The 15502-nt window shown below is 40.8% G+C and overlaps 1 protein-coding gene across 1 annotated transcript in view; it reads left to right on the forward strand.

The window, feature by feature from the left end:
• MYH9 (myosin heavy chain 9) overlaps window positions 1-15502 on the forward strand; it is a 69540-nt gene that overhangs the window by 26215 nt on the left and 27823 nt on the right. Inside the window, exons 4-9 of the mRNA XM_030263077.4 lie at window positions 4389-4416; window positions 5140-5233; window positions 10208-10300; window positions 11013-11076; window positions 11619-11717; window positions 12568-12711. Coding sequence (XP_030118937.4) covers window positions 4389-4416; window positions 5140-5233; window positions 10208-10300; window positions 11013-11076; window positions 11619-11717; window positions 12568-12711 — 522 coding nt within the window. The remainder of the gene's footprint in view (window positions 1-4388; window positions 4417-5139; window positions 5234-10207; window positions 10301-11012; window positions 11077-11618; window positions 11718-12567; window positions 12712-15502) is intronic.

The raw sequence follows: 15502 nt of genomic DNA on the forward strand, positions 1-15502 counted from the left end.
TGGGGCTCCTCCTGTGTTAAGAGCCCTGAGGAAAGGACATGGGATGTAAAATTATGTTGATGTTGGAAGAGAATTTTGAGGAGGCAGTAAAGAGCTGAAACTACTGCGTGGTTGAAGCACTTAGATGCATTTAAGAGTAGTTGTTGCTTTAGGTCAGCTGTGTAGCTGGGCCGGGCAGCCCAGGCCGGGCGTTCGGTGGGCGCTGGGGAGCAGCGCGGTAACGGGAGCGCGGCGGGCCGGGCCGGGCCGGGCCGGGCTGCCCCGGCCGCCAGACGCTGTGGTTGGGAGGTGGGTGGTACCGCGAGCTGTGCTTCAGCTTTTAGCCTTAATGAGTCAGCTATAGGCAGGGGACTGCAAGCCAAGCCTTTGCCTTTCAGCTCCACTTCCTCTTAGCTGCAGAGGTGATGTCACCATTGTGTGAATGCTATATTACTTCTCCTTTTATGGAGATGAACGGGCTTGAAACGAGAGTCACTCATGCAGAGGAAGTGGGTGATAAAGGCCTGGTAGGATGTTCTGTAACTGAGATGTGGAGCTTAAATTGCGCATTGTGTTCTAGTCTTCTAACCTTTTTCTTCTCCGATCCCAAAACATTTAAAAACAAAATTTAATACTTTGGAGCTGTATTAATTTATCAATTTTGCCAATGTATTTGATCACAGCAGTTCAGCATTCATTCACACTTGTTTTACAATAGTATATTTGGTTGAGTACTTTATATATACAAAGATGTCTCAATTGTGAAAACAAATTTTGGTTTAATTAAGTTTATAATGTATGATGAAGCAGTGAGAAGTCTAAAATACAGTCTTTTATTCTTGGACAAAAGAAAGTCAAGAATAAGTGGTGTATTATGGAATTTTTTACATAGTAAAATTAATCTACTGATCTTATTATACCATATTGCTGTATAGTTTAAATTTGAAGGATATTTTACTTCCTGAATTTCTGGATGTTTGAGGCTGCTGTGTCTTGTGATCACTTGAATACTATGGTGATGAGAGCTGAAGAAGAGCCTAGATAAAAAGCTTTCCTTGTCAGCTGGTTTGAAATACAGAACTGTTGCTATAATTAACTAATGAGTTGTTATTCTGGATTGTTTTTAATAAGTGACTCTGTTTAGAACTGAAAAGCAGGTGCAGATTTCTTTTAATCAGGCGTTTCTTGATTGTGTTATTATAAGCAACTGAGTTTATGGTACCCAGCACATTCTCTTTTGCTGAGTAGGTTGCTTGCACAACTGACAATGAAGTAAAGGCAAGTGCTGACTGAAGTAGTGCAGTACGCCCATGTTGAATGATCCTTTGAAAGAAAAAAAAAAGGGGGGGAGAGGAGGTGGCCACTTGCCTGGACAACTGAATTCTGATTCATGATGGCACAAGTCAGTATCATATGGAGAACGAATATTGGAATTTGAAACTGTTCTTAATTTGAAGAGTATCTAAGAGTTATGCTCTGTGTGTGTTAACTCTTTGCCCCTTTGGTCGGCTCCAGTTTCCTGTTGCTCAACACATTATTTGAGTTGTCTGTCTATACACAATTAGAAGAATTCCAGCTATCCCAATGACTGCTGCTTTGCAGTTCTGGGAAAGAATTTCCCCCGGATTGCAAACAGGAATGTTGCCTTTTATGGCAGTGTCTGCGTACTCCCAGAGACTTGCCTGCACTCGCAGGTACAATCCTGCTGACTGAAAGCAGAGGTGACTAAGGCAGCTGCAGTGGGCCACCAGGAAAGTATGTTGGGGGAGGAAAGCTTCGTGACAAGAGGATTTCGAACACCGTCTGTGACTTTTCCTGCCTGACCACCTTTCAACACCTTGCTCTATGTTAAGGTGGGGAAAAATCCTGTAGTTGCCCCTTTGGGACTCCTTAAGGTCAATCCAGGGTGCTGTGGCAATCTTGCCTTACTGGAATAAGACTGGAAAGAAGTTCTCAATCAAATATGAGATTGGCATGATCGAGAAGTGTTCAGTGCCAAAGAACCGCTTGGTATTATTATCAAATGTTGATCATCTCCTTTTCTGTTGGGCAGTCAGTTTATCTGTCTGCTTACTGGTATTCTTTTGCTGGATCATCTCTAGGATGGAAATGAGAAGGCAGGTGCTATTCAAGTGCCTGGGGTTCCACTGCCTGTTTGAGAAGCCCCAGCTCATAATTCCAAGGTCAGAGCTGGTTACCAGCAATAAGGACCACCTTATTTAGAGTTACCTTTTCAAAATGTTTTTTTTCTTTCTCTCAAATCTACTTAGAAGAGCCTCTGTAGTACCTGAATGCAAGCATAACCTTTTCGGACAAGTGAACTGCTTGTTTTTTATTCAAGCTTTTAAAAGTCAGATGTTATTCAGAGATGCAGTCTTGTCCTTTCACATAGCTGCTTTGTGGCGCAGAATTGTACTCAGGTGTTGTACTACTGAAGAATACATTTCCTTAGGCAATCCATAAATGAATCATTAGTTATTCCCCTGATCCACCCTCAAAGTGCCCAGTCATGCAGAGGGCTGGCATGTGCCTGCTGAGCCCTTGACCCACTGGGAACCTTAAATGTGTGAGGCTTTTGGAGCTGGCTAACATCTATTCTTGGCCTGGCCTTCAGCAAAAGGAGTGTATATCTCAGAGGCAGTGAATAAATTCAGGACTTGAAAAAATGAACATGCAATTTAAGTAAAGCTGCAGTATCTAGTTTTGAAGGCTTAAGAATTTGCCAGGCCAAAACTGAGTGGTGTGTGGCATTCATGACGTTAGTATTGAAATGCTAAATGTGCTTGCAGCAGCAGTGTTTAAGGATATAGAAAGAGGTTTCAGGTACTTGAAATCTATCAGACTAGAAAGCCTTCCCTAATTACAGCTCAATCTCCTTATCTTGCACAAAACAACTTGAATGGTGACTTAATTATATCATCTAAGTACTGTCTGGTGGGAAGAATACTGAGCGTTTGTGGTTTCTCTAAGCTATGGGGAAAAGGAATAAAAAGAAGCAGTAGCTAAAATGTGGAGACAGTCACATAAACATACTGTTGGATGTCACCAATTACTGAAAAAAATTATTGGAGTGATCCAATGAATTGCATACTCTCTCTTCAGAGAGTAGATGTTAGTCCAATGCAATGAGTGGAAAAAGGAAAGTGGCAATGCCTGAATGAAATCTAATTGCTGCAGCATTACTGAGCTTCTCAGACTGAATAATCTGCGAGTCCTCTGGTGTTGATTTAAAAATAAACAAACATCTAACATCAAACCAAAAAACCTCCCAGCCTAATGGGGATTTTGAGTTTGGTGGCACAGTGTGTTCTGAGTGCCCCAGTGGCTTTTGTGGGCTGTCAGTCAATTACTTGCTGTGCCCACCTGTTCCATATTTCACTGTCCCTGTGATGACTAGAAACAGCTTGAGGCTGTTCTGGTGTAGGCACAGGCACTCTCCAGTCTTCAAGTGCTCCTAGCTCATTCCTGGTGGTGTGAAGGAATGGGATGGAACCCGGGTAGAGGTAGTGGGCACAGGGTGGAGGGCAGGGATGAAAGTGAAGCAGGGCAGAATCAGAGTGTGTGTAGGAGTTATGGGATGAAGGCATGGTGGAAGGACTGGTCAGGACTGCACATAATGAAGTGGAGTCATAGATGAATGCTGACAGGAGGTGAAAGATGAGGGAGAAGATAGTGGTGAATGGGCTGGGTGAATTAAGTTCTGTAACTGGAAAGATATCCACAGCTGGGAGTTGAACACAGGCATTAGTATGTCTGCTGGTATGTCAACATGGAAAAGAAAAGGTTTCTATTGTTACCAATTGCTGTGATAATACAATAGGGGATGGTGCCACAAACAATCAGCTGTATAGGATGTAGGCTGGAGCTCAGTCTTCTAGTTTTTGGGTCCAGTCTGTACAAAATGAGTAACAAATATATTGTCACTGAGCCTCCAGTGTTTGTTTTGGTCTGAAAGCCTCTGTTTGATGTGAATCTTTGGCACTTTGGGATTTGTAATAGTTGCTGTCCCACTTTCTCCCTATCTCTTCCATTTTCACTGCACTGCTGATAACTTTTATAAATCAATATGGGCCCACTGCAGTAGGGGCTGAAGAATAAGTAGATGCACATCATCCTGTAGCTGTGTGGTAAAGAGACATTCAGGAAGAGACTTCTTCAGTGTTTGTGGAAAAATTGTAGTGCAAATAATATTCTTTCTGGATGAAGAAAACTAAATTGCTGTGGTGCCATTATGCTTTGGCATACGGTGGGAGGTGGGTGTCCTGTCAGAGAAGGGGTTACTTGGCTGTGTTTCTGAAGATACTTGTCAGTGTTTACTAGTTCGTGGTGTCTTTGGTGTTGATTTCATTCTGTCTGAGAAATTTACTTTCAGAGTTCTAGTCTGACTACTCTTTTAAAATTTCTTCTAGATCGAGAGGATCAGTCCATCCTTTGCACGTGAGTATTTCCAGCTGTCAGTTTGTCTGCATGTAAAAGTTTGTGTTTTTACATTCTTGCTGGGAGGACTCTTAATTTTAAGTGCTGGTAGTGGAATTACAGAATCAGGTAATAATGGAGAGTCAAGGAAAGTCCCACTACAGTTCCTCCAATATATAATTCCTTCTGCAAAATAATTTTTGTAATAAATGGAGGAAGAATGGCTTTGAAACAGCCCCTATGCTCAAACCACTAAAGAAATACAGCTTTGTCAATGGAAAAATCTTGGAGTGATCCTTCAGATTTGATGCAGCTGTTATGTTTAAGTACATGCATACTGATGAGGCTGATAGAGTAACAGATACTCTTGATGCAGCAGTTTTTCTTCTAGACACAGTTAAATTGATTGGCCCTCAGCCACGCTTAAGGAATTGGTGTGTTTCTTCTTGTAGTCAGGAGGCTTCCGATTGAAAGATTTACTTCATTACCTTTAACCCCAATGTCTAAAACAGCCTCCAAGCTATTCCTCAGCCACTTGACAGTCTTTGTATCCAAGTGACTGGAAAGCACAGTTCTTTATTGTCTTCCATGTTGCAGTCCAGCTGCAGCCCTGCTTTCTTCCCCTTGGTTTTAAGGGAGGTGCTGCAATGGTCAGAATGCAGTTAAGGATGTCGGTAGCCCTTTTGGGATTAGAAGTATGATAATACATCTTGTTTGTGGACAACTTGTAAATTTTCTTTACAGAGGTGAATCAGGAGCTGGTAAAACAGAGAACACCAAGAAGGTTATTCAATATCTGGCTCATGTTGCTTCCTCACACAAGTCCAAAAAAGACCAGGTAAGACCTAGGTTTAATGATGCTTTATTGCTCTGCTGACTTTGGACACTAAATATGTATTGGCTGTTGTTGATAGAAGACATATTGCTCAGTAGAAGTTTAGGTGTTAACATCTGTCAGGGGATTGAGGAGGTCAGTGAACTATGAAACAAGAAGGCTGTCAAAAATTGCAAGTCAGGGAACACTGTTCAAAGCTGTAAGTCCTTTGAATTTGGTGGATCTACAGAGGACATAAACTCATCCACAACCCCTTGGATTTGTGGGCAAGTGCATGGGCAAGAGCTGCTATAAAGGCATCATCTGTATGATCTTTTCACGTGGTTGTATTGCTTATAACCAGTCTAGGCAGTGTAAAACTGACCCTTCTGTGGGGGAGTTGTCTCCTTTCTTCTGTACCATTATAGATTAGGTCTGGCCATTACATGTGCTGTCTCAAAATTGGAGAATACAATGGCAGGCTAGTGGACATCAGCTGAAAATTTATAAATTGTAGGAAAACATTAAAAGGGGGGAAAACAGCCAAGTGTTAGCAGCACATGAGAGGAGGGTGGTGATGATGGTGGGAGGACTTTAAAGATGTCTCACTTATATTTTTTTCCCCTCCCTCTCCCCCGATGGACTATTGCCGAATTCTTCAGTTGTATCCTCGTAGGTGAGCTGCACGTTTACTGCACGTTCTGCACCAGGAATGCATTTTTCTGTCCCATTGTGTGATTTTTTTGAGCAGCTTTTCACTCCACACCAATATCACTTTCTGCAGCTAAAGCAAATCCATAGACAATTCACAATTTTTATTTTTTTTTGTGTGGTGCACAGTAATCTTTTTTGTAAGGATGTTCAGTTGGAGACTGTAGTGATATCAAGAATACTTGTGTTCTGTGCTCAATACTAGTTTGCCTTTAAGGTTTTTCTTGCAGGATTTCCCCAGACATATACCATCTTAGAAGTATTCCACCAGGACAATAGGACTGGGCAAGGCTTTCCTAGAATCTTAAGCATATTGTGTGTGTAGTTTTCCTAATAATATTGATGTAGTTAAGTGTTTAGCCAGGGTCTTCTAGGACTGTGGGCTTGTTAGCCAAATCTGAACACACTGGAAATGTTCTTTAATGAAAGCAGAGTGTCAGGTGTGTCCACTGCATCTCTACATAAGAGTTTTCCTGTAGTAGCTTAATGTGTAGGCATGTCTAATGCATGTAGAGTATATAAATAAGAAGGAATTTCTGCATGCAGGCACACTGTGTGTGTGCATGCACATAGTAGTAACTAACTTCTGGAATTCCACCAAAAAAAAACCAATGTTCTATGTGCCAAAATTTCAGACATATGAAGGCTTTTTCCATGGTCTGTCAGTAGCTGTATTTAGAAACATTCTCCTTTTTTCTTTTTTTAAGTGTGGAAAATAGAATCATGGGGTTGAGTTAAGTATTCTTCCACTGCTTGTCCATGAGTAAAACTTGAACCACCAGAGCAGGACAGGCAATCTGCTTAGGAGAATAAAACAGTCCTAAGTTGGACTGGTTGGTGATTTGCCCAAGTTTGATATTTAATTTTTTTCCCTAAGTTCTGATTTTTTTCAAAAAGTCCTGCTGCTGTGACTAAACTGACCTTAGCAGAGGGGATTTAGAGCTGAAGCCTTTGTTAATCAGCAGTGAGTGCTCTCTGCAACACTTCTTTATGGTGCAAACTTGGAATCAGAATAGAGGAGTTTATGAAGACGAATACATTTAATTTTTTGAGGATCTCGGGTATACTGGTAATGGAAGATTTTTATCTTTAGGCACAGACCTAGACAAAGGATATTATAGAAAGTAGTGATACTTTCTTTACCGTGAACTTTTGGATATAAACCGATGTATTTCCAAGTATCAGGACAAAATCAGTTTTATAAAACATATTCTTTAGCTCACTTGTTTTGGAGGTAGTAGTGCATTCCACCATTCCCAGTGCATTAGTATATTCAGATAAATAAGCTTATAGCTGCATGGTGTGACTTCCGTGTACACTAAGGCTCCTTTTGCGGGGTGTACTGAGTCTAATTATAGAAACATTTTTTTTCCATTTATTGAAACTTCTATTTATGGAAGTTGAAATCAGTGTTTTTCCATGTTTAATCTCAGCTTCTCTACTGTCTTCTTAATTCATGTAATGATTTTTCAAGATGTGAGTTTTTGCAGCTAATAAGAAATCCGTGGGTAATAGTAGCTAATATTTAAATATTTGTCACAAAACCTTGCTTATGGATGATGTTTCTTCTTCCCCCATGTAGCCACTGGTGTTGGGATTTAGTTATTTGATAATCTCTCACATGACTGCAGAGAAGAAAACAAAAGCAAATCCCTGAAGTGTAAAAAACAAAACAACAAACTCTCAACAAACCAAACAAACAACCTAAACACCCTCCCCAATATTTTTTTTAAATGCATGCTGTTAAAGGATTTTTGGATGCCTTTCTCCATACTTTCTGAAGAATAAATAGCTGTAAAAACTTCTGTCTTTCTTAGAAAACATTCCAAAAAGTGTATGAGATGCAAAAAAAAACCAGAGTGCAAGTTAGATAGATGTCAAGGATTTTAGTTGCTTTAAACTGGTGTTGTAATTTCAGTGCAATAGAAAGACAGCATACTGAAGATTGTTGGGAGCTGGGAGCTGCCAACCACAGACTAACAGACCCACTGGCTTTTTCTGCTTCTCTTTTCATGAGGAATATTGCACATACTTCAAATGAATGCCAAGTGTTAAACAAATTTGTTTCAGGTCAAGGAATGGCAATTACAAGTGCCAGGAAATTGGCAGCATCCTAATGATAGGTACATTAGGATTTTTAGAAAGCTTTGACAGCTCTGTTTTGTAATGGTTTTGCTTTGCAAAATTACCTATTGTATAAAAATAATGAAGTATCTTCCATCAGTGAAAGGTGACCATCAAAATGTAACGTAAAAAATCCCCAACAAACTCCACCCAAAAACTTATTAAAAATTTAAAACATTACTGAATTGCCTTTTAAACAAAGACAGCATGCAGTGAGGAATGGGTACAGTAATTGCAGACACTTAATCCTATGTGCTGTTGCTGTGGCTTGCTGAGAACTTGGATTTTCCCACTGTGTTGTGGTGCTGAGGCAGATCAGGAGAGCTCAGTGATTTGACCAACTCTTCAGCATTTTCCTTTCCCCAGAGCTTCATATTGTTGTGAGGCCAAGCTGTCACTCTATGCTATTGCTACCTTGGTGTTTCAAGAGACCTAATCACCTCTAAACTACAATTTACCAACACCTACTTGAAACTAATGACACTTTTTCCTGAGGTACTAAGTAACAGTAGGACCTATTATATGTGGATTTGCATAAACTTCCTGTCTTTGTGTAGCTAAGTATGGCCTTGGTTTTATTAATAGCCAAATAATTAAAATAGATTTCATGTCAAAGCCTGATTTCTCATCCCTCTTGTTCCATTTAGTTGTGTTTAAATGCTGTGTTGCTGTCATCTCTCACTTGAATAATACTAAATTGCAGTTAGAAACAGAGGCCTAGGACTTCACTGCAGGGTAGGGAAGAGGAATGGTGTGAGGGAAGAGCATTCCAACTTCAGTACATGTGGCAGAACACAAGAAGAAATGTGACTACCACACAGTTTCAAGGACTAAACCCTAGTTTCTAGTTTTTTTTCCCTTGCATTACCAGATGCTGGGTCTGTTGTGAGACAGATGATGTCCCAGTTCAGGGACATCAACCTTACCAGGGCTAAGCCCCTTGTTACACATACTGGACAGTGACTGAAGGTGTTTGCAGCAGCTGCCCCTTCTGTGTATGTGCAGTTCCACTACGACTGGGGGTCTTGTTTGGCCTTGCACTTTGCAAACATGAAGTGAAGTGATCGTGGAAGTAAAAAAGACTTGTAGTTCATTGTACAGTTTCTCATATATCTTCCTTCTTTTTTTTTATTGCCTGTATTTTTAGAGACAGTGTGTAAGAACTAATCTGTCTTTGAGAACAAATGGGAACAATTTTCCTTTAGAAGTAGCCTTAAATAGTTTCCCCATAAATTCCAGTTCTTACAAATCAAACTTCATTTCCATCTGTTATGCACAGGCAGTCTTGAGTACTTACTGATAACTGCTAAAAAGAGAAACGTTAATCTAAACTGTAATTTTGTCTCCAGAAGCTTTTTAGTTGGTTTGAAATATAGAGAACGCCACGCTTTTAGCTCAGAGGACAAATAATTTTTCAAAAGAGTTAGGTATACACGTAGAGCCTGCAGGGAAAGGTGTATATGCTGCATTGGCCTTGTACTGGGCAGAGATAAAAGTTCAGAATTTCTTTTTCTACAGTTCCAGCATTTTGTGTTCCTTGAGGGGAGGAGTGTGTGAATATAGCAGCAGAATGCAAGCAATCATGCAGTTTGTGGGATACCACTAATTCTCTTTTTTGTGTGTTTCTCCTTACAAAGGAGATTTTTGCTTGTTTGTACTTTGTAAGATGTAGACTCTTGGAAAAGTGCAAGCTTTTTGTGTTTGGTTTTTACAAAACATTAGACCTTTTCAGACTAACTTCTTAACCTACTAGTAGCAATGTTCAGAGTTGTCTTTAAATAGCAAGATAGGATTTACCTCACTCTTCCAGCCTCTGTGGCAGTACACTTCTGGGATGAGGGCCTGGTCTTGGATGCTGGTATGGTTTTCACTTTGTCCCTGGCAAGTCTATGGGATGTTACAGCCAAGTAACTTTGAAGGGCTTCTTGCTAACAGAAAGACACACTGGGAGGAAGGGAATAAGGCTTATTTATGAATGTTTCTGTTTAACCCAGATAACTAATGAGTCTCCTTTGAAGGTTTAAGTGATCATCTCCTAAGGTTTAATATGGCTTCTCTGCAACAGATGCCAAACTAGTGTGATTTGAAACCGCAGCGTTGGTTTGACCCAAGGTTAATGCTGTGAACCACTACCTACTTTATTAATTTTGGATTTCTCTCTAGGGAGAACTGGAGAGACAGTTGCTCCAGGCTAATCCCATCCTGGAGGCCTTTGGAAATGCCAAGACAGTAAAGAATGACAACTCCTCAAGATTTGTGAGTATTATTATGTCTTGAGTGCACATTCAAAAAGTGCATCAAAAGTGTATTTTACACTTTCCAGAGTGTTCTGCTATTGGGTGAATTACTATCAGGGATAGAGTAATTGAGTGACTTTCTTTAAATTAATCTGGGAAATTACCAATTCACCAAAATTCATTTGTTGAATTGTCCAGAGTAGATCTTTTAGGTCTCTAGAATGAAGAAACCAGACCCTGTGCCAGGATCATCTGTACTGATTTTTTTGGTAATCATTACACTCAGTTTTATCCTAGAGAGCAAATACTCCTTTTTTTGCTTGCTGTGGAGAACAATGGACAGCATCTGAGAGGCAGGTGGGAGGGGAGCTGGAGCAAAACCAAATGAAAATGGTTGAAGCCAATACTGAAAGAGGTGGAAATGTCAGGGTAGTGTAACGTGAAATTGAAGGGACCCTGGTTGTGGGAAATCTAGGTTGAAACATAGTGAGTGCAAGTTGTAGGCTGTCATTATGACAGAAGTGTCTGGAAGTGCTTGGTGTCTTTTTTGTTCAGTTGCTGTTGTGATCAGTAGGCATTGCCTAATGGCTGACCTTATGCTTTGCCTAAAACCTGTCTGACCTGTTTGGAGTTTTCTTTCCTGGATTAAAAAGAGAAGGTTTACCTCTGTTGTTTACTGTTGTTACCAAACACAAAGAATACTAATTTTAATGTTATTGTCTTCCTCTTAGGGCAAATTTATCAGAATCAACTTTGATGTCAACGGCTACATTGTTGGAGCCAATATCGAGACCTGTATCCTTTTGTAACCCCTTGAAAGGTTCAAGGCTCTAGAGATGTCAGGAATGGTGCCTAGCAGTTTCATCACCACTGACTTAGGCTGAGAAAGCAGTTGGAAGCAATCTAAATTTCTACTATCAAGATCACTGTTGTAGTCTCCTCTTTCCTCAATAGTATTTTGTGACCTTTGTGATCATGGTGCAGACCTTTTCTGAATTAATGAATGAATTCTAATCTTAAGAGGTGAAATGCAAGCATAAACTGCAGCAACATGAATAGGTGTGGAATTTCATAATTCATTCTTGCTTCTTTCCAAGGCAAGTGGGGACTGATGGCATCAATTTTTATGTTTCTTAACAATTAAGTGTCTCTTACCATAGTCATCATTCAGAGGCTGGCAGAACTGAGACCAGAAGCTCAATGGGTTATTGACTGATAATGATTGCTAAGTCAATGCCCTTGTTAATTGGTGTGAAGAGAACATCAGGTAGTTTTTTCTCCTGCCACAGAATAGGAAGGGATTTGTATGTCATGTCATAGGCCTTGACTCTCTGAAGATCTGCTGGAGAAGTCACGTGCAATTCGCCAGGCCAAAGAGGAGAGAACCTTCCACATCTTTTACTACCTGCTCTCTGGGGCAGGGGAACATTTGAAGAGTAAGCATGATTATGTTGTGATGAAGGAATCCCATAACTACATGAAGAGGGTTCAGAACACTTGTAGACAAGGACCTGTTCCTTCACAGTTCCTTCTTCTCTGCCTTTTGGAGATTGTCAGCTCTCCTCTACTTCTTTCATGCACTCATACGTCCATCTGCCCTCCCCCAGCACTTCTCAGTTCCTGAAAACTTGCTTCTCTGGTTCCTTCCTGCACTTGTCTCCCTGCCAGCAATGACTCTACGCCCTTCCTTATCTAAATCACTGTCCCATGTTTAGTCTAGTCTTGCATGATGTAAACCGTTCTGGTGCAGGAATGGTCCTGCTGTGAAGCTCTTGGTGTGTAACTATGTGGAGCAAATCTGCAAGCCTCTAAGCAGCTCTAGCAGTCTGGGATCCCTGCACACCTTGTTTTAATACCTCAGCTCAGTACTGTGGGTCTGTGTTGTGCAGGAGCTGCAAATGGATCTGCAGGAATGACACAAGGAGAGGACTTTCTCATAGCTGCTACTGTTTTAAGAGTTTATATATAAACTTTTGTCTGACTTGAAACAAATGAGGTATCTGAAATTAAAGGCAAATTTTCTTTCAAGTTAGTCATGCTTTTTACAGATTTAGAATCTAATGAGTGGCACTGCTTTGATGGAGTAGTCCAGAGGAAGGAATAGCAAGAAATAACACAGAAGATCTCTAAAATACATTAAATGTTCAGCCCGAAGTAAAACTGGGCTTAATCCTAGATTCATCCAGGAGCTGGTAGTGTATGCAAGTCAGAAATTTGATATTGGTGGTAGCTTGTTATCTGTTAAGAAAAAATCCATAGTAACTTCTTTCTCAATTCCTTCCTAAGATGATCTGCTGCTGGAGCCTTACAACAAATACCGCTTCCTTTCCAATGGGCATGTTACAATCCCGGGTCAGCAAGACAAAGACATGTTTCTGGAGACCATGGAGGCAATGAAGATCATGGGCATCCCAGATGAAGAGCAGATAGGTATGACTATGCAAGAAGGAAAGAGGGAATGGGCCATGTCTCGAGCTTTTTTGGTTCTGGTTCTTTTTTGTTTGTTTGTTTTGTTGTGATTTGTTAGCTTTTTCTTTAGGGATTTTGTTGGTTTTGTTTTGCTTGTGTCCATTCCTGCTCCCCCTGCCCCGAGTGAACAGTGTTTAAGTAACAAAATTTAGTGGCTTTGGAGTGACCCACCTCAGGACCTACCAGCACAGTTGCATGTTATACAGTTAACTCTAGAACAAGCAGCTAATAAAAACATGTTTCTGATTGCTGTTTTTGTTCCCAATCTGGGGCTTGTATACCCAGTTTGTGAAAAACAAATCCAAGATACAAGAATCCCCTCGTTCTCTTATGCAATATATGGCTTGTGTGCTCCCCCTATACCTTAGCAGTGGCTCTAAAGTATCTGATCCAACCACTGCTGGATTAGTTCTTTGAGAATGGGCTGGTCATAGTGCCTTTCTTTCCAGCTTAACACTGAACTGCTGATCAGAAATTAATACTGTCTGATTCTGGGAGCACAGTAGCATGCCAGTGAAAATAGAAATGCACACAGCCAGCAGAAAGTGCAGTAATACATATTCACCAGAGCTCTGTGCTCATTCATGATCTGCCCCACTGGTTGGAAATCAGAGTTCTGCAAAGTCTCACCTTCGAAATGTGTATGGTCTTCTAAAGCTAGGACTGTTACTCTCTACACTGAGAGTGTATAATAAATGATACATGTTTATTTACCTCTGCTTTCTGCTGTTTACGGTCCAGCTGTTAAAATCTGTGCTGTTGTTATCAACAGTTTAATGCATTTCTTGATATCCTGAATCATGTGAAACTGAGACTTCTGTATGGAGTGAAGAGAAATTTGCCTAAACTAAATAAAAGAAATGGTAGCCTAATTCATTGTCAGGGTGTCCTGCTATGCTCAGTTTTTTGAGTTGTTTTTAATGTATGCTCTAGGGTATGTTTTTGCTGTCATGTAGATGAGTTATTGGTTCCAGGCACTTCAGCAAAAATAGCTTTAATGTTTTACATTTGCTGAGGAGCCTGTTCCACTGCCCTTTTTCCAGAATCCAGCCTAACCCTCCCCTGACAGAGCTTCATGCTGTCCCCTTGGATTGGTCACCAGAGAGATGGGTGCCTGGCCCTCCACTTCTCCTTGTGAGGAAGCTGTAGGCTGCTGTGAAGTCACCCCTCAGTCTCTTCTTCTCCAGGCTGACCAACCAAGTGACCTCAGTCACTCCTCTTATGGCTTTCTCTTGACCCATCACCATCTTCACAGCCATCCTTTGGACACTCTCTAGTAGCTTTATGTCTTTCTGATATTGTGGCACCCAAAACTGCACCCAGGACTTAAGGTGAAGGCTGCACCAGTGCAGAGCAGAGTGTGACAATCACAAACATATATTTATTTTCTTTTGCTCCTAATGTAGCATATAATGGAGCCTTTGTTCACTCTCTCATCAGAAGGATGTTTTCTTAAGACACATCTTTTTGTGCTAGTGTTGTGGTTTAACTGCAGTTGGCAACTAAGCCCTACATGGCTGCTCATTCACTCTTGCCTAGTAGGATGGGAGAGAGAATTGAGATAGTAAAAGTGAGAAAACTCATGGGTCAGGATAAAGACAGTTTAACAGGTATAGCAAAAGCTGCACATGCAAGTGAAGCAAAGCAAGATGAGGAATTCAGTCACCATTTCTCAGGGGCAGGTAGGTGTTCAGCCACACCCAGGAAAGCAGGGCTCAATTACACAGACTTGGGAACCAAACATTATCACTTCCAACATCCTCCCCTTCCTTTTTTTCTGAACTTTAAATGCTGAGCATGATGCCATGTGGTGTGGAATATCCCTTGGGTCAGTTGGGGTCAGCTGTCCTGGCTGTGTCCTTTCCCATCCTCTTGTGCACCCCCAGCCTTCTCCTGTGTTATGAACACTTTTTTCCAGTACAAATCCAGAGCACAGTGCCATACAGCTACTGTGAAGAAAATTAATTCTACCCCAGCCAAAATCAGCATAAACAAGTAGATACTAGGGGACAAAAAATACCTTTGTTACAAGATCCCTTTCAAGTGATTGGCAGTTTACTTTGCTCAAGGCTACTGGAAGCTATTATGCAATGAGCTTTGATACATAGTGAAAATTGAATTGACACAGTCTTCCCTGTCTTGGCATCTGATAGCTTGGCCTTCTTGACGTGCATCGTTTGAAGAGTATGAATATATCATTAGTAATGGGGTGGGGTGCTTCAGCATATAATTAGTAATAGTTACGGTCCAGGCACTTTCGCCCACATCCTGCTGCCTTCTGTACACTATAATGTGTGTCTGTAAGGTCTACAGATCTTGGTCAGGGAACTGAAAGTGTTACAGGGTTAAAGAAAAAAAATCTTTAATTGTACTCTTAACTGTCTGTTTCCTTTGTTCAACAATAACTGTTGAGGAAAATTTGGTATCAAATTCATTGCATGAGTTTTTACCCTCAAGCAGGGAAAAAGTGTTTTATTAAAAAATACAGTTGTTATAGGTGGCACTTTACCCTCAGTCCTGTCTCTCACTGTTTTATAGAGATGTTGAGAATGGGTGAATTTCTAGGCTGTGTAGTCTTGCATAGGAATGACAAAGCAAGTCCTTTGTCCTGAATGGGAGTCATTTAGAGGAGTAACCTGTGGTGTTTTTCCCTAAATTTCAGAAGGATTTTTGGGATGATGAGATGGGCCTCTTTACCATGTTAGAAAAGCTAAATGGGTAATATGCATAACTGGGTCACATTTTGGTGATG

Source organism: Taeniopygia guttata, chromosome 1A, assembly GCF_048771995.1.
Source record: "Taeniopygia guttata chromosome 1A, bTaeGut7.mat, whole genome shotgun sequence".
Lineage (NCBI taxonomy): Eukaryota > Metazoa > Chordata > Aves > Passeriformes > Estrildidae > Taeniopygia > Taeniopygia guttata.